At 37.9% G+C, this 19,387-nt stretch overlaps 2 protein-coding genes and 1 pseudogene across 3 annotated transcripts in view; 2 read left to right on the plus strand and 1 right to left on the minus strand.

Annotated features, from left to right (window-relative positions):
• LOC144658178 (steroid 17-alpha-hydroxylase/17,20 lyase-like) overlaps positions 1 to 3,152 on the minus strand; it is a 31,574-nt gene extending 28,422 nt beyond the window's left edge. Inside the window, exon 1 of the mRNA XM_078518534.1 lies at positions 2,682 to 3,152. Coding sequence (XP_078374660.1) covers positions 2,682 to 2,899 — 218 coding nt within the window. The 5' untranslated portion in view covers positions 2,900 to 3,152. The remainder of the gene's footprint in view (positions 1 to 2,681) is intronic.
• The window catches only part of LOC144658247 (neuromedin-U receptor 2-like), a 249,672-nt gene that overhangs the window by 53,670 nt on the left and 176,615 nt on the right, over positions 1 to 19,387 (plus strand). The gene's annotated exons all lie outside the window — the stretch shown is intronic.
• Positions 4,278 to 8,289, plus strand: LOC144658254 (uncharacterized; annotated as a pseudogene). The gene is made up of 5 exons (XR_013571660.1): positions 4,278 to 4,341; positions 4,849 to 4,962; positions 6,476 to 6,980; positions 7,412 to 7,442; positions 7,793 to 8,289. The product of XR_013571660.1 is annotated as an uncharacterized LOC144658254 (transcript).

Genomic DNA, 19,387 nt, shown 5'->3' on the forward strand with positions numbered 1-19,387 from the left:
GTCGCTAATCGGTATTTTTTTCCTCGTTTTGTCGGTAGTCGGTAATATTATTCGCCCTTTGTCGCTAGTCGGTTAACCCCATTCAGACCCCCTTGACTGTAAAACGTTTCCTTCGGGTCAAAAAATGGTCGTGAAAGGCGAAAAACAAAATGTTCGTTTTTTGTATTTTATTTGTTTATTGTTTTATTAAGCTTAACATACAATTACAGCAGAAAAGAAATGTACAGCACAAAAAAAGGAAATACAATTATTTTACGAACAAAAAGGTTACAATCATCGAGTTTACAGAACATACAATTTAACATAACTACAAAGTGACAGGTTACAAAATAACAGGGTTTACAAAGGCCAACAACTTAGGTATATTACAGCAGTGTGACATGTAGTTTGCAGTATAATTAAAAAGAAGTGACAACAACTAATCAAGGAGAGATAAGTGAGAGCAGAGGTTCCCACTTTTCATAATGTAAACCAATTTTATTATTTTCTCTCGCTATAGAACGTTCTATATAATATGTATTCTTAATTTTCTCTGTTAAAGGGGAACTTTGGTGTCAAAATCGACTTTTTTCAAGAAAAAGGCCTCCTAGCTATTTTCCTCATGAATTGTGTTAGTTTTAATTATAAGGTGAAATCGTACAAGATACCTCAGAAATTTTACTTTGAAGTGAGCTTAAAATTCGTTTAGAAATCCGCCATCTTTGAAGTTTATCGAAAGTTCATAAATCGGTCAGAGGATGAAGAATGACGTCAGATCGTCAAAGCTTCGAGCGTCCTTCTAGCTTTATACTTTAAAACAGCACGTCTTCACTAAAATCATGTCTTCTTCGTCTTCCGAAACGGGCTCGGCTTCTTATAATTTCGAAGAAACCCTAGCGGAATGCGTTGGAATTCAGCCCTACCAATTCGAACCGCGTTTTACCACGAATGAAGGTCAAAGCTCTTCCGGCGAAGAAGAAATGGAGAGTGATCGCCAAGAAGACAGAAACCCTCGTTTGGAAAATTCAGATGACTGGTAGGTAGCGACTTCTTGTATGATTTCATCCGGCGCAACATTTTTCGTTGGCAGTCGATTGCCCTTCTCTTGAAAAATAAAGTTAACATTACAATCGAGAAAAAACATGTTTGTGAAATGTTTGTTTATCTTTGCATCGGTGTTCGTGCTTTGCCATCAGCCGCGAAGTAAGATTGTTGCTGATATCCGTGAATGTAATAAAGAAAATCGGACAGGATGATTGCTGTTCCTTTTTGTATGTTTGCTTGTCTTATAATCCTCATCCTCGGAGACCCAGGGGCAGTTAGTGGGGCGAAACGAAGGAATAAACCGGGCAGAAATCGTAGCGACAAAAGTTTTCAAGAACGGCACGAAGTGCCCCTGGGCAACGAGTCTCTCCAGACTATTTTCAAACGGCTCTCCGAATGCTGGCTCCCGATTGGGCAGAAAAACCCCTTTGTATTATTCTGCCCAATCGGCGAGCAGTAACTTGGAAATCACTTTCGTGTGTTCTTACACGCCGTCTACCGTGTCGGCCATACTTGTTCGTTCACCAAAGCTCTGCATGCGAGGGAAATTTTCATTTAGCTTACATCCGATAGCCCAAAAAAATCAGGGAATCTTTTCCGATGTCAGAGAGAAAGATATTTCAAGATCAACGGGAAATTTTCGTTTGGACCGATCAGAGGTATCGTAAATGTGAGGCATTGGATACTGTCCAATGGCAGTATAATACGTAGCATCCGTTAGTGACACATTAACCATGCCCTGATCATGTGCCCTAGTTTTGTATTCCGCAATATCACTTTAAGTTCGCCATAGACTTGAGAACTCGTCTTTGTCTTTTACCCACCATTTCCCACCCGCGGGCCGCATCAGGGGGGAATGGCCTCGGTCTTGCCTCCCCCTGGGTGCGGCTTTGCTTGTTCCGGCAAACAATAAAGATGTCTTTGATATATATGTATGGTTGTCGTTTTTATAGTGCTTAGGATTATACTGGCTTGTTTATCGATCGCTCGCTCGATAATTTCAGCTTGTAGGTTTCAAATATTTATTTTCTTATCCGAGCTTCTTATTTTGATAGTATCGCTATTTAAGGCTTGTACATTTGGATATCTAGCCTTTCCTTACATTTTTCTCGGCTAACTGGAACTTTCCCGTATAATTTGCGTGGACCAGACAAGTATGCCAAACAGTATTTACATTATGAAACAGCTAAGGTGTTTTATGGGCTGATGCGGATTTTTCTCTTACATAGGCAAGATTTCGGCACAACCCCATACACACTGTGCGGAAATCTTACCCAGTCTTATACTTTGATAGCATGCAAACACTAACTTACTTTTAAGACTGTCTCTCCTATTTATTGAAACAGTCATGTAACTCTGTCAAGGTTTGAAACAAAACAATCTTGACTTGATTTCAGGAACACTTCCTTGTACATACTTTCTTGAAACTCCTTCAGTAATACGAAGTGCTTTTCTTTCACCCTATTTTACATTTCTGATATCAAAAGGACAACATTGAAATACGACAGCCCGGTGTGATGTAAACAAGGTAAACACCGAATATTGAGAGAATTATTAAAGAAGATCAATGCAAATAACGTGAAGAGAATTGAACTAGGACATGAACAAGAAAAATATTTTCTTTACAACGATTTGTAAAGAAAAGGGGAAAAATCTACCTTGCAACAGCATCTTGAAAAATCTCGCCATCAAAGTTGAAACTGAATAGGTTGCCGATCAGCGGAAGATTGGTGAATCGCGGACCAGGCGGCATACCTCTAAACTGGTACAAGTCGATCAATTGGTAAATTATGAACGCCAGTAGAAGTGCAAGAAGTACATTACCAAGGTTAAGACATTCCATAACTAAAGCCATCTTTGCAAACTTAGCGAGCATAACCGATAAACAAAGGGACAGAATTCATTATATACGCATGAACAGAGAACAGTATTAGACCCATTCTTCTCTTTGACCCTGTAATGAAAAAAAAGGAAAGGAATCTGGGTAAGAGAAAACTCGTGGCAACACATTACAACCAAAAGTCAACTAGAAGTTTAAGCCTCTTCAATTCAATTTTTTCGTAGTGTATTATCTGGATGTTGTGAACTTCGGCACGACAAGTTAAGGCGGGAGTTCACGTGAAATGCGTTTTTCCACCGCTTAATGTGGGGTTAATGCGAATATCTCGGTAGCGTTTCAAGCAATCCAAACACTCTCTGCTAATTTCACAAATCTATGTTTTGCAGTGTTTTGCGAATTTTTAAAATAAGAATTTGAAGTTTGAAATTGGTGGACGGACACCAGTAAGTCCCCCTGACAACCTGGAGTGCTCTTGCGTAGGGGTCAACTGTCTGGTGGCGTTTCAAAAGCAATGTTCTTTCTCCTTTCCTTTAATTAAACCTCCTAAAATTTAACTCAAATTCACATTTACCCCCGCGCTTGGATAGTTACACGCTTTATTTCTGTTATCGGGTGTACTTGGTCGGGAGTTGCCCGAGCTGGGCAAAATACAGCCTTATTAATAACCTTTACGAAGCTAAGGTAGGACTCAAATTGGACTTCACTAGGGTTCCAGTCAGTTCAATTAACAAAATGCAAGCTCAGACTTTATCTTTTTATTTGGACTAACATAGAGCAATCAACTTGCTAGTGAAAAGTTGTTCTCACAGTGTGTTTGCCAACTAGATTTCCACATTACGTTACCATAGTTTCACACATCATCTTAAAATTTACGAAATTAAAGAAAAAATATTGGCTGCTGTTGTTATTATGTAGACTTTTGCCAGTTGCACCAAACAAAAGTTCCGTGTCCTGTTTAAACAGTCGGCATCTAGGCTGTTTATTCAGGGGGCGATGGCTTAAATTTGAGATGCATCAGTAGCTACTTCGCGATCATTTAAAATAATTCTTATCTATTATATCTTGTCAGTCAGTTTTGTTATCATCCCGCTGCCGTGGTGCACAAAATATGATATCCACTGGTAGGGAGTATTAAATGCACTCTTAGTACAACATTCCCGCCAAACAGCGTTATAAAACACTATTTATTTGACTCAAGGTCCTAAATAAAACTACCAACTTTTAAAAACATAAATTAAAGAATCTTTTGCCATTTTGTAATTTTGACGATTTAGCCCTCATGACACATGTTATGTCCACAGCTGCCAATGGAGAGATGAACTTTTTCTTCAGCTGCACAGCTTGTGTGTAATTATGACTAGTTCATTTGCCATGACTATAGACATACAGACAACAATGGTGATTATAAAAATCGCAAGGCCTACATGCTATCCACAGTATAGGATCTGTTTGGGAAGTTTTCGTTCTCCTAATTGGTGGTAAGTGTATCATGAAAACGCAACATTTTACGTTTCGCATACTGTTAAGGTGAATAACTTACTATCGTGTCGCACGATGAAGTCAGCGGCTCTATCACCTACGATTTTAAAGCCATTTATCCAGTTCGAAGGTCTGAGGCACTTCGGATATAATTTAAAAAAAAAGCGAAATAGCAAAAAGCCGTCCACATCTCATCTGGAAATTGTTCTGGTCATTTCAAGATCGACAAAAAAAAATTCGGCGTCATGGACAAATGGATTATTTGCAATAAGAAATACTGAGCTTTCTTCATTAAATCCCGGCTTCCAAATCAATGTTGAGTTTACGCGGATTCGTGGTTAAAATTACGTTGGTGAAGCAGTATGAGTCAAGTTGCTTCGCCTCGGTTGAGATTATCTTGAAATTAATAAGAAATAACAGTGATGGGAAGAGATTAGATCCCCATGGGAACAGAGTCATATCTGATTTAAGCTTGCACAAAGTTACCTTTGTTTTTTTTTTTTCAGTAAAAAAGAGATTATTATAAAAAAGACAACAATGGGAAATATGATCATGCTTGGGCTTCTTCTTTCAACTGTGCAGTTGTTGTTGTTGCCGTTTGTTACATGCATGCGGTCAGGGTAAGTTGAATCAACTATGGCACTTTCCCTACATTGCATTGACTTCTTATGCGTGTCCAAAAAAGAAAAAACTGGCTTTGAATTTAAAACAATATAGAGTGCCGGCTGTTAGTTTGGCGCGCTAACACAACAAGCGCATGTATGTGCGCTTTCAACTCAACTTTTTCAACTTTTTTTTTCTTTACTATCCAAGAAATATTCGCGCAAGAACGGCTAATGGAACAAAAGACTCATTTGTTGAGTCGGATTAGAGCCGGACGGGAAAATTGTTTACTTCTCGGGCGTTCTGCACCGTCATCTTTTCGCTCGCTTTCCACAACGTTCTTGAACGTAGGCTCCCCATTTGGCAACTTCTGAAGTATCTAAATGTAGTAAGAATTAACCCTCGGACGTACAAGAACACTCATACCCCCACCATTGTACAAGGGAGGGGGGAGGAGCCACTCAACTGAGTTTTTGTTATATTAACCCTATTCAGAACGGGCTTTTTTGGACCTTCTCAGACCGGGGGGGGGGAGGGGGGGCTTGTAACTTCCAGTATATTTAAGCAATCACCGTCAAACTTATAGGAAGTATTATACATCCGAAACTCTTTCTTTTGGTATACGTCACGTAGGATGGTTACGTCACATCACGTGACAATTACATCATGATGTCAAAACAGCCGCCATCTTGGATCCGGCATCTTGGATTTCAAAATTTTTCGAAAATGCTAGAAAACCACCAGAAATCACTGCAAAGTACTCAAAATGAATAAAAATGTGCATTAAACCCACAAAATGTAAAAATAATTCCATTTAAGACGATTTTTATTAACAGAAACACCCAAAATTACAAATTTGGGAAAACATGCCTGTCAAAATGCCGTTGCCATGGTGATGTCAAGTTACTGACACATCATCGAACCCCACCAAATTGTTGCCAGATAAGTTTTAGGACAACTCAGAAAGTTTGGCAGCATTTGGTTAAATCGTAAAAAAGTTACAAAAATTCAAAGTCAGCGTGGGCCTCAACCCCCCCCCCCCCGGTCTGAATAGGGTTAAGACGTAGCGAAATTATTTTGCACTGAGAAGAAAGCCTTTAGCTTACTCTACAAGATGCATGATTTTAATTGGCTGTGGCGCCATATGACGTCACGTGACGTCACAAGAGCCGCCCTCTTGGATCCGCCATCTTGGATTTCAACATTTTCTTTGAAAGTCACAAAATAATGGAAATTGATGCAAAATCAAGCCAGAATGCTTATGAAATGTAAAAATAACTGAATCTTGCACTTCTGTTAAAAAAAATGGAAAAAATAAAGAAAAATGTTAAAAATGACGATTATTGACAAGACATGCTTGTATTTATGACGTTGCATGGCAACGTCTAATATCATGGACAGATATATAGTTGACATATCAAACCCCCCCCCCCCCCCCTCCCTTGTACGTCCGATGGTTACTTCTATGGTAAAACGAAAATGGAAATTTCTACAGCATGATCTACTACTTTACAAAACTTTTTTTCCCAGCTGCGTGGATGGCTACTGTGCAATGGAGAACTGCCGAAGCAGTGCTGGTTCAGGATTCTCCAACTTTTGCTGGATGTCGGGCAATGAAGGTGGCTATGAACGATGTGGTTGCAGCAGAGAATGCAGCGCTGCAGTCAAAGCGGGAGGCTCTTGTAAAGCTTTCTCGTGCGCGTTTAATCGGGCGCCAAATCCTTTTACATCCTATGAGAAGACATGCAGCTACAAGAACGGGAAGATGCAAAGAGCTTTGCAAAACGAATGCAGTGCTGAAAGAGCCACGTTCGATTCTTGGGCGCAGAAATACCAGAACAGTGGAGACCTGTATAGCAAGTTTGAGCCTTGTACGGGTCGTCTTATCGAGGAAGAGACCAAGAAGGCAATCAAGTTCTGTTATTGCTACAACTTTTGTGGAACTGGGCAGGTTTACAATGCATGGCTGTGAAGTTGAAGGACTCGAAGGCAGATTGAATAGGGAGGCCAACTTGTTCTTGTCTTATAAAGCAGTGTACGTCCAATGACCAGGAAAGTTTGAATTCATAAATCGTTTGCCAACTGTTGTGTTCCCACCCTTTTTCCTATTGATCATGAACATTTCTTTGAGGTATTCTTTTTCCAGAAGCGAACTTTCATACGTTTGAGAGGCTGAATAATCGTTAAATACATATCAACTTGATGAGTAAATTTCCTAATGTTATGTACTTGCAACATTGACGACATAGAAATATAGGGAGAGGAAATGCAAATAGTTTACTACATTAGGAACAAAGAGCCTGGAATAACCGTACGTGTTAGATAACGTTGTAGTCTGTAACTACCTTTAAATGTGAGCAGACTAAAAATTCTATTGGAGCATAGTATCACAGGTTCCATTTTAATCTAGACCTATGCAATTGTCGAGACTGCCTTATTTTCTTTTCCTTTTTTCTTTTTGATTAGATGCAAGATTGACTGCAAACCGGTGGATATGGTAAACGTTTCATAACAATTTTATTTCTAAAGCACAGTAAACGAAACTGACCTCCTCTATATAGAAAATGAAACTCAAATAACACCAGAACAAGAATTATAAAGCGAAAAATAGACCACGCTTCGCTGCTTCTTGTTTATGCAAGCATCCATATGTTTTATTTTTATTGTACTATTTTTTTCTGCGTAATCATGACTTCCTTGAGTGTCAGATGCTTTTTTCGCAGTTTTCAATCCTTATTAAGTATCTACTATGCATAAACAGACCTTGCATCTAACTACTGACTATTTATGGCAGCTAGTCTTAGCCCTCTAAACTCTTTATGATTAACATATTAATTTCTTACACAGCTTGATCGAATTTCGACTCTAAGAAACGAGTTGAGTGACGGAATAATCACAAAGGTTGTAACAATTACAGAAGGAACCACATCTTCACAAACCAGTTCTAGTGGTGGAAGCAACAGCGACTCCATATCGGCGACTGTCGGAGCAAACCTCAAGAGCGTCCTCTCAGCTGGCCTTGGTTACTCCAAGACGACCGGCTTCAACTGGAGTCATAGCTCAACCAGCTCCTTTTCCCGCCAAGAGAGTCACCAAGCTCGTATACCGGTCAAACCAGGTGATGAGGTCAGCGTGTACCAGGTGGCGGGGGTCTGTAACAACAGTGATGGTACAGTTTACACCGTCAATACTAAGACGCTGGTCGTCCGAGGAAAAGATGGTGGCAGTACCGAAGTTGTCCCTGAATAAATGAAGAAACGCATAGCAACTTTAAATGTTTCTTTATCACCGGATTTGATTGTTAAAAAGCAGAATGATTAAAAGGGCAATTGCTGAACGTCCAACTTATGTTTCATTCTCTTGTATAAATAAGGCAAGCAACGCAAGTATGTACTTGTTAAAAAAAGGGAATTTTTCCAAGAAAAAGTTCACGAAACAAAGTCACAAAAGCGTCATTCATTTTCGTCCGAGGTGACTTATTCCTGACGAGACAGTCTGTTCCTCAGTTTGATTCAAGTCACGCAAACAAAAAAAAAATTAAATAACCTAAACCAATCGCAATGGCTACAACTTATCTCCTCGTGTAAAAACCCAAAAGGAACCCGTTCCTCTTGTACATTGACCTTTGCTGACAGATAGACGAAAAGTTAATAAAAACATACACGCTTAAATTATTTCGAGCAACTTAGGAACAAGATAAAGTTTTTATATAATGGGACGTGTGAATGACTCCGTGATCTAACAACCATAAACGTATTTGTATACAAAAAAATAAATAAACACAAACATTATATTTCAAAATAGTCCAACCTTTTAAAAGCCAAATATGGCCATTATTAAACAATACAAAGTGTCAATTATAAGCGTTAACGACCAAAATACCTACTTTACCAATTTAAACAGACGTCTCGAAACGTGTATATTTTAGGTCTGCATTGTTCGTTGCCATAAGCTGATGCATGACATAGTTTTCTTCACAGCTATTGAGATCATGAGAGTTCCATTCTTTTTTAAACGTGCATTTCATCCTTCTTCTTCGTCTGTATGGAGGTTTTCTCTGCGTTAAATCAAATTTTGTGCAAGTATCGATTGCTTGACATATTTCATGCCGATCTGTAAAAATATAAGAAGAGGAAGAACCATGGCCATGATCGGCTGGACCTGACAGTGGTAACATTGTCAGTGAAGAAGAACCTGCATCCTTTCTTGGTTGACTGTTCTCTTGAGGTTCTGTCAAAGTAATATACCACAACGAAAAAAAAATGGCACTTAGAAACACCTCAACTAAAGCGAATGCCAAACTGCAGCAGTACACCGAACCTTTTCAAGGCCCTAGGATTAATATTAATATTAAATGGGTAGCATAACCCTTAACCACGGGTGTCCGCATTTTCTATGGGATCTTATTTCGAGTTACATGACTGTAAAAGAAACGAGTCCTGTGCCAGGAAAAATCGAGTGCCGTGCCAGTTATTGAATTGCGACGATGATCACGGCGGAGTGCAACGCACAAACCATTATAATTAGTCAAAAATATCCCAGTATTAACAATGAATGTGTCTTACCATAAGGGAAGGCCTTTTCTCTCAAAGAGTGTTCTCGCCATTTTATAGCCCCTATCAAGGGGCTATAAAATGGGAAAGATACAAATCGTTAAATCTTTTGCTATTCCGAAATTTATGTCGAAAGCGTCGCTTATTCATGTGTCTAAAGATCTCATACAGGCAGTCAATAACTTTACAGCTTTATTTGGAAAGGAAAGGATAAGGTTAAACGGTTAGCTTTGATTAATTGCATTGAAAATGGAGGGCTTAAGATGCTGGATATAGAATCTATGGTTCTAGCGCAAAGAATAATGTGCGTGAAGAAGTATATTGAGGACTATGTTAGTCCCTGGAAGATCTTCTTAAACCACTATTTGAAAAAACTAGGCGGAAAGTTCATTTTGCAGTGTCATTTTGATTGCCCAAAATTGCCCATATTTTTACCTGAGTTTTACAAAGATTGTCTTGCTGCGTGGTCAACTCTTTCAAGTAAAGAAGTGGTTTCGTACGGGGATGTTATGAACCAATACTTGTGGAATAATAAAAACATTCTATGTGAAGGTAAATCTTTATATCATGCCTTTTTCCGCATAAACTGTGGGATAAGCAAAATCGGAGATTTAGTCTCTAAAGACAATACGTTTCTGGAAAGTGATAAAGTTCTCAGGTCAAAACTATCACCTAGTCAATTTTTCCTTTTAATGGGAGTAGTCAGTGCCATTCCAAAGGAATGGCGCTCCATTATCAAGGGTGAGAGTATATACCGTGAACCATACTCCTGCCCTGCAAATTCTTTTGAAGTGCCAATAAAGGGGGAAATGTTGGATATTTCTAACATTCCCTCCAAAATAGTTTATGAAGAGTTTCTTTCTCGTAAAGTAATTCCTCCTACTGCCCAAAAGAAATTTAAAAATGACTATCCAAATCTCTCCGTCGATTGGAAGAAAATCTATTCTCTAGCATTTAGTGTTACTTTGGATACAAAGTTAAGAGCTTTTCAGTACAAATTACTAAACCATATTGTGTATACAAATGACAGACTTTATAAATTTAAGATTGTAGACTCGCCATTATGTGCTTTCTGTTACTCTGAAGATGAATCCCTCGAGCATTTATTGTTTCTTTGTAAAGCAAGCGAGGTATTCTGGAAAGAGGTATTGTCGTGGTTGGCCATCCATAAGAATGAAGTTTTAAATTTTTCTCTCACCGATGTTTTGTTTGGTAAGTTTGATATCGATACAGACTCTATGGTAGTTAACCATATTCTTCTTCTTGGAAAATATTTTATTTATAGGTGTAAGCTTGATAAGATTAAACCCTCTTTACCAGTTTTTAAGGCTAAATTAAGAGCTACTCTTAAATTAGAATTTTACATTGCCAGGAAAAAAGGTACACTGGCTCAACATTACAGAAAATGGAATATCTTTATTCCTGTATTAAGTTAGACTATTTCCTTTTTCCACTCTACCTTTTAAAAAACTCCACCGAAAATATTTTAGGTCACTCTATTTTTTCGAAACCTGCTTTTTGACCTTTTGTTTAGAAAGCTGGTGTTTGCTTTGCATGTCTCTTTTTTCTTCTGCTCTCCATAGCATAATATACCTTGTTTATTTTTTAACGTGCTTTGTTTGTAGTAAGTAATGTTAAGCTTGTAATAATTTATTGTTGTAGTGTAAGTAAGTATTGTATTAGTGTAAGTAAGTAGCGTTAGGACTGTAAGTAATGTTTAAATTGTAAGTAGTGTTTCTTTTTTTCTTTGTAATTTTGTACTGTATGTTTGTATGGCAAGAAATTAAAAATATTAAAAAAAAAAAAAAAAAAAAAAAAAAAAACTGCATAAATGCCTTTCTGTACCTCTTCCACATCAAAAAATAAATACAAGGATTGGCTACAGGACTTGATAGAGCCAGGAAAGATGCCACGAAAACCATTTTGGTGAAGTCCATAACTGAAACTTGCTGCATCGTTATGCACATCTGTAATATGTTATGTGAAATGTCAACACAAGGGACGACATGTATGGTACGACTTTCTTGCATGCGAGAAGCTTACGACAGGCCTGTGACATGACTTTGGACCATGTATATACATGCGCGCGCGTTTATCGTAAGGATGTGGTAGGTTGATTTACACGACGCGATTCTTGTTTTAGTCATGCCGTAAGCGTGTCCCATGCGATAATCGTATGCAAAATCGTACCGTCTTATAAACCCCTAATAGAGAAACTTTATAATATCTTATTCTGTAGACCTTCTACAAGAAAGATTGCTCCAAAAACACATACCATAAATAATACCGTAAGTGTTCAAGCGGCCGATCGTCCTTTCCCATAAATAAACAAAACTTTGAAGACCGTATACTTTGAAACTTATTAATATACCGTTCAAAATAAAACAAGCAATGGCTAGGCTGTTCTCTTCAAATTCGAGAAATCAAAAACGCAATTTTAGTTTACTGATCATACTATTTCATGACAGCTCAGTGACAGTAATTAAAGGTCATTCCCTTCAAATTTGAATTTCATTATAATTAAAAGTTTTCTTCAACTCGTGTGAAAAGTGTTCGTGCTAACAATTTTCCTCAAGTTAGTGTTTTTGGTGGTTTGGAAAATCCAAGTTGTATATTAAAAAAATGGTCGTCACTCATTCGGTACAATACTGGTGAAAATAATAATAAAAAAAATCTTTATCTTATCACATTTATATTATCACGTCCGACATGACAGATATGACATATGTTATAAGTTTGTAACTGAAACTTGTAGAAAGAAGTTGAAGCGAGAAAAAGCTAAGACCGCCTTTTCATTATACAGCACAAGTGGATGTGTGGATAAAGCGATGTGGTAATTGTTTTCCAATTCATTATCGACGAAAAGTACTTTTAGTCCATGAGCCAGGACCTCAAAAATCTATTTCCGTAGCACCCCCAACCGAACAAAGTTTCATTGGTACCAAATCAAAGCTCAGGGCCTAGTGTTTTATATTCAACTTGTTTCCAGCTGTAAAAATGGAGCTTAACGAAGAAAATGAGGTGTTTGTAACAGGGGGTGGGTGGGGATAAATTTGAAACATTAGATCGGTGTTATATAACAATGCTGATATTTATAACATCGTTACACCAATATTCATTAAATTAGGAGGAGTTAAACAATCGATCATACTCTATAATATGAGATGCTATTTAATGAATTAGCGAACGCCGTAGAGGCCGTTGCTAAGGCCTATTTAATGAAACAACGACACTTCAAATTCTGAGTTTCAGAATGAAAGTTAAATGGCTGCGTTTTTAATAAAAGCTGTATTAGCGTAAATAAAGGTTTAAAAAAGGAAGCAATGTGCAAACTAAACTTCTCTCCGGGTGAAGAATTTCGGAATGAGCAAGTATTTTCTTGCATTTTGAAGTATTTAATACCTTAGCAACCATTTGTTTACTGCAAACCTTTGTGTACAGTATGCACACTGTCAAGCACACTGCACGGTTATATCCAGCAAGTACAGCGGTTATGAAATAAATGGAGTGAAATATATTGTGCTAGAATGAAATGTGGTCGTTTTTGTACCAGTTATGCCATTATGGCAAAGATTGCCAGGCAAGGTTATTAAAAACGTTGTTCTTTATTACCATACGGAATGGTGATTATACTGTACTTTACGGATAGCTGGTATATCAACTTCACAAACCCATCTCAGTTTTGTGTTGATATATGTTCCTAAACTCATTGAAATTCCACGAAACATGAAGAAATAAGGAAACTGTTAAAGATATGGAGAAACCGCTAACACATTCCTATTCAAACAAAACGACAGCTTCTATTTACAGAAATGATGGTAAATACAAAATGCTATCGATAATGCCCCCAATGGCTCTAATCATTCTTTTACACTCAAAATGTAATAAAAATAATGATAATGATTAGTAATAATAACAATAACAATAAAAATAAAAATGATAACAATAATTACAATTAAAACACATTTAAACAAGATTACTGCATCATTTTTAAGAAAAAACTACTATCAATGCAGGTCCTGAAAAGAAAAGATCTAACAATATAAAAAATCACAATAAATTATTTGAAGAAAAAAAAACATAAAAAAGAAAATTTCAAACTTTCCAATGGAGTCGCAAATTCTAAAAAAAATTGTCTTTCTACACATATTAATTCTAGGTATTAACTAATTAAAATTCAGCATCTTCGGGGTCGCTCTTATCCCCGTCTATTTCCTCCTTGCTTGACCAGTTGGTGCAACTACTGTCCTTGCAAAGACATGCATCTCTGCAAAGCATACCACTTCTTGTCCAGGATCAGCGCCGACTCCGGCACTGTACCTTGCATCCACAACAAACCAGCTCCATCACCGCCTCAGGTGCTAGAGCTTGGTCTGTGTAATTAATATTCAGTTCCTGGTCCTTTTATAGATCATAAGTTACCAACTGAATAATGGGCTGTCGGGTTTGACTCCAAAGCATTTCTCCAAATATAAGCCTGTAAGGTTGCTGTATATGTTTCTTGAGGGCAGACATTCAGTGGCGGGAGGTGGTGCGACTGTAATTCTTCATTTTGTAGAATAAGTGGTATCTAACTTGATTAACATCTTTCCCTGCCTTTCCATACAAAAGCCAACAAGTTCTTCAACATCTGCTGCATGTTCGTCCCTCGCATGTACATTATCGTGGCCAAGGGGAAGAACTAGTTCTCGTAGTTTGTTATTTCCTTAACTAGCTTAAAAGCTTTCATTTTCCGTTTGCCGGAGAAGGCACCAACCGAATCGCAGCCAGTCAGTGCATGAAGGTCTGGAAGCACTTTGCATACTATTTCCGCTAACTGATTGCAAACACTGGAAATGTCCACGATTCGAGAATGATTCTGAGTCCTACTTACGATGGCAATTCTTGCTGGGCTGTTTGTTTGATGGCTTGCCAGCACTTTTACGTCTGCATCAGAAGAGTAAATACTCAATTGTCGATGACCATTGTGAATGCATCCAGAACGTGCAAAAACATCCCAGTTCTTCCTGCTCGGTATAAAGCTGTGGGACTGCCGTTGACAACACACGACTATCGCTTCCCGTAAGTCTTGTACCCAAGGAGCCATCTGTGACGTACACAACACGTCCTTCTAGCTTGTGAGAATACGAATGTCTTGCTCATTCACAAGCAAGGAAATGAAGCAGGCAAGTCTTCCCAGTGCCAGAATTATCTTCCAACGTTGCTGTGAGCTACTAATCTCCACAGTCTGTCCATTTCGACTGCGCTTGCTTCTTTCAGCATTTTTGATTGACATTACAGGGTACCGATGCCCGGCTAATAGCACTATATGCACTGAAATTGCTGTCTGCCTTGAGAATGACATCCCTGCCTCCTGTCTTCGCGGCTTGATTTCACAGCATTTGTAAACGTTTACAGCTTCAGTTTGGTGAGGGTGTCGAGGGTGGCATTTGTCAGGATTTGTTACCAAGATACTAGATTGACAGACGCGCCTTTGCACGGGCTCATTGGTCACTTCCTCGTGCGCTGCTGGTTAAGAGGAGAGTTTCACTTTTTTTGCTATCAGCTCTTGTCGCGTGGTCTTTATTTGTGCATGGCCAATAGCACCTCTTATGATATCCTCCCTAAGGACCTTCGCTCTAACATCCTTCCATTACTCTAAAGACTTCATCTTTCCTGATTTGCACAGGTTTAAAATGACTTCTATATGTCTTATTGTTAAAGACACACAAATTGCCATTAACATTTCTAACGTGGAAAAAGGCATTTACCTCACTGAGTTTGGGTTACTACCATTGACTGATCGAGCGCGTTTTCTTTGAGGAATCATTTAGTTCAGTCATTATTGTGTACAACAGTAGAGCCACTGTGCAGCAGGCAATATGGTTCAAGTCGCTACATTGTACGTACAAAATATTCAAAGCTTATAAACAACAGCAAAGGCACTCGAAACCCTCGAAATGAAACACACAGTCAAGAAAATGATACTTGAACATTATGCAAATGGCATGCACTGTCGATGCTGCAAAAATTGTGTTATCTTATTCAAATAAAATCAGCAATAATCTCATTAGATAATTACATAATAATAGTATTGATAATTAGTATACGTACCAACCACAGAAACCACAGATACAGAATAATGTAAAAAAAACATTGGGAACTTTTGCAATCGTAATTCTCTGTTTATAATATACAATATAACATTTTACTATACTCGACAGTCACCCATGAAAAATGAGTTTTCAAGATTATGCTCTCGTTTTACTTTTTTAATCGTGTGATTGGTTACAAAAACAGCGAATTGGCTGATTTTGGTGATGTTCTCAGAAAACCCAAGGAACAGCCACATGAGAACCAAGTTACTGGCATAGTATATAAAGTGGAATGCAAATCGTGTCCTTTTGTATACATTGGTGAAAGTCAACTATCCTGGAACTCTCGAGGGGCAGAGCACTAGCCTGGCACTCGAGGCAATAATGAGTCTAAAAATAATAAAAAAATATTTCAAGAGGAGGCTCCCCTCGCATGACGTCATTTTCAGAGAGGTCCTCAAATAAAACTAATTACAAGGTTAAAAATCAAGTTAAAAATCAAGTCTGCCATAAAACAGCACTCGGAGACCACTGGACATGACATTCATCCAAACTTTGTAGAACGGAACGAGGCGTTTGCAGCTAAAACAAAAGCTTATTTTTAAAATCTTTGCATTCCACTGTAAACACCGAAGCTGTTAATGAACGCCAGTCTTTCCCTAAAGCGTATCTGCCACTAATTATATCCCTTAGGGACCGTCAGAAGTTTTATAACTTTTAAATTTGTTCTTTTTGTAATTTAATTCTGAGGAAGGCAACAGAAACGTTGCCGAAAATTAAATTTTAACATTTTAAAGGTAAGATACAACCATATTTTTAATTTTTATTATGACCACTGATCACCCAAACAGCAATAATTTTTGAAATACTGCTATATTTCAGGTCATCGTACTACTTTTACGGCCCAGCTGTCCAAAGTCTACATGTAAACAAATGGTTGCTAAGGTACTAAATGTCTCAAAATGCAAGGGAATATTTGCTAACTGAGGGATTTTTAACTCGGGGAGAAGTTATGTTTGTACATTTCTTCCAATTATAGCTTTCATTGCGCTATAACAACTTTTATTAAAAGCGTGATCATTCAACTTTCATTTTGAAACTCAGGATTTGAAGTGTCATTGTTTTATTATATAGGCCTTAGCAACCGTCTCTATGGTGACAGTTAATTAATAACAAAGCATCTTATGTTAAAGAGTATGATCGATTGTTTAATCCCTCCAAGTTTAGTAAAGTTTGGTGTAATGGGTTGGGAGATATTGGCCTTGTTATAATATACCGACCTGAATGTTCTAAAGTTATCCCCACCCACACCCTGATAAAAACCTCTCGTTTTTTCCTTTAAGCTCCATTTTCGCGGCTGGAAACAAGTTGAATACAAAACACTAGGCCCTAAGCTTTAATTTGGTACCAAGGAAACTTTGTTCGGTTGGGGGTGCTACGAAATTGCTTTTCCAGCCACTTTTTATGAATTGGCTCATGGACTATTTCTTCGCTGACCTACATTCGGATTGCAGCAAGGAAAATTTTAAAGGCCATCTGTCGTATAAAGGGTAAACATGCAATTTTTGTTATTTTATTAAACTAGCATCTACACTTGTAATCAGATACAAAAAAATTGTCGCCTTTTAATTAAAATGATATGTTTGATTATAATAGATCAGCGGCGAAATAACAATTCAGCCAAGTCATTATTGGAAAATTTAACTTTTATCTATGCCAGGACCTTTTCCGTTTCTTATCTTTCAAACGTAACAACCAAGCCTCTGGCGTAAAGAAAATATAAATTAAAAAAATGAAATAAAAAAAAAAACTATAATCGATGTGTGAAGAAAGATCGATTGTGTCTTGCATTAAGAACGCAAATCTCTGACTCAAACACGGACATCTCAATGCAGAGCGAGTCATACACTAATCTTTAGAGTGATGTTCCTCCTACGAAGACTAGAAGTCAGTTAAGGGTAGATTTTTGTCATAACAACAAACTTGCTCTAAAGTAACCCTTTAAGATTCCAAACTCACCACAAGAGGAAGCCAGCTCATGTAGAAAAACAGCACCACAACCATGCAGATTTTCGCTAATTGACGACTTTGCCGCTCAGTGTTAGTACACACTCTTTGCATTGGCATAAACTCTGTATTTCGCACAATACGTCTCTTTTGAGAGTATCTCGCTGTTAATCTGCGTTGCTTCTTCGAGACCTTTCTGAGCGAGTTAACGATCGCAATTGCAGAGAACAAGACGAAAAACAACTGAGAGTAGCCAAAAAAGGCGATGAAAATTGCATAACTGCTTCGGTAGTTGAACAGACAGATTGCAAGCCAGTCCACTGGGCGATATGCTTCCCACCCTAACAGTGGCAAAGATGCTACAAAGGATGAAAATATTACTACAATGACAACCGCCTTAAACATTCGACTACATGTCACGTGCACGCGGTGCCAAAACGGTTTTACAATGGCAGTGAAACGATCGACGCAAACCAGGGAAATTATAAACACGCTCATCATTTCGAAAGATACAATGCACCAGCCTTGCGCCTGACAGAGCATCTGTGGAATTTTCTGACCACGAAGAAGTAAAAATCTCATCAGAATCGCAATTGTTACACTGGTTAGAGCGTTTAAGACATCTACGAGAGACAGCGTGAATATCAAAACATCGACCACCAGGGGATGTTTTCGCAACCGCCAGACAGTCAGCATCGTTAATGCGTTGCCCGCCACAATTAACACTTCCAGAAATATCAGGACAACAACTTGAAACTCTGAAGAAAAACTAGGTGTGTTGCTTTCGGATGAATTCCGCATAATTTCTTTCAAGGAAATATTCCGATTCTCGTCAACGGGCATTCTGTTTGAATTTTGGGTTTGATTTAGCAAGAGATTGTAAATGAGAATTTTCATAAGTTTATATGTTATATTTCTGTTTTATAGTATCTAGAAATCTCTTGACCTGACATGTTTATTTACTAAAAGGCACTCTCGTTTTAATAACTAGCAAGCGCAAAATTGAACGACGAATCTCTTGAAAGGGAAAAGTAATTATTTTGAAGTTTTCGGAAACATTTTATGGGAAAGACAATAAAACCTTGGACTGATAACAATAAAGATGGAAATATCAGTGTGGTAATAAAAGCACTAGCTATAATTGTGATAAAAGTAATAAAAAGTGATTTCATGATGACAGAAGATTTTACAAGCGTATCATTAGATGGATATTCCACTGAATATTTAATTGACTCAAGATAATGTGTAGTAGTTGCTGCCTTCATTAAAAGAAATTGGCTTTCGATTATAGATGCTGTTGTGCTTCAAATGTTCTACAAATCCAAAAAAAAAAAAAATGCGTAGTGAAATTCGCAATACATTTTGGCAGACCGGCCATCAAACTCAAAAAACATTTATGAACACTTTTGAGTTGCTCTCTTCTGTTGTGGCGCCGAATTAGTTGAGTCAGAATACACCAAGCCAAAAAAAAAATGTCTTGACCAAAAGCAAAAGTGTTCCAGTCGTTAAAGTTAATCGTCCTATAATATGCTCGCAGATGAGTTAACCTAAAAAAAATGTTTGTAGGCTATTTTTATTTGGTGAAGCTGTTTGAAGCCCCATTTAATGTTGCTCCTATGAACAACATTTAATATATGGCAAAGGTAACAGTCCCGCAGATTCCACCCACTCCATAAACAAACATGGTATACACATAAAAAACTGCAGACGCAGTTTCCCTCCAAATATGTAAATTGTCATCTGCAAAAAAGTTGCAATAAAAAAAAAAAGAATCCGCGGGAACGAGCCTGCGTTGACCTCCGGATCGC

Source organism: Oculina patagonica, chromosome 6 (assembly GCF_052425735.1).
Source record: "Oculina patagonica isolate OP01 chromosome 6, crgOcupat, whole genome shotgun sequence".
NCBI lineage: Eukaryota > Metazoa > Cnidaria > Anthozoa > Scleractinia > Oculinidae > Oculina > Oculina patagonica.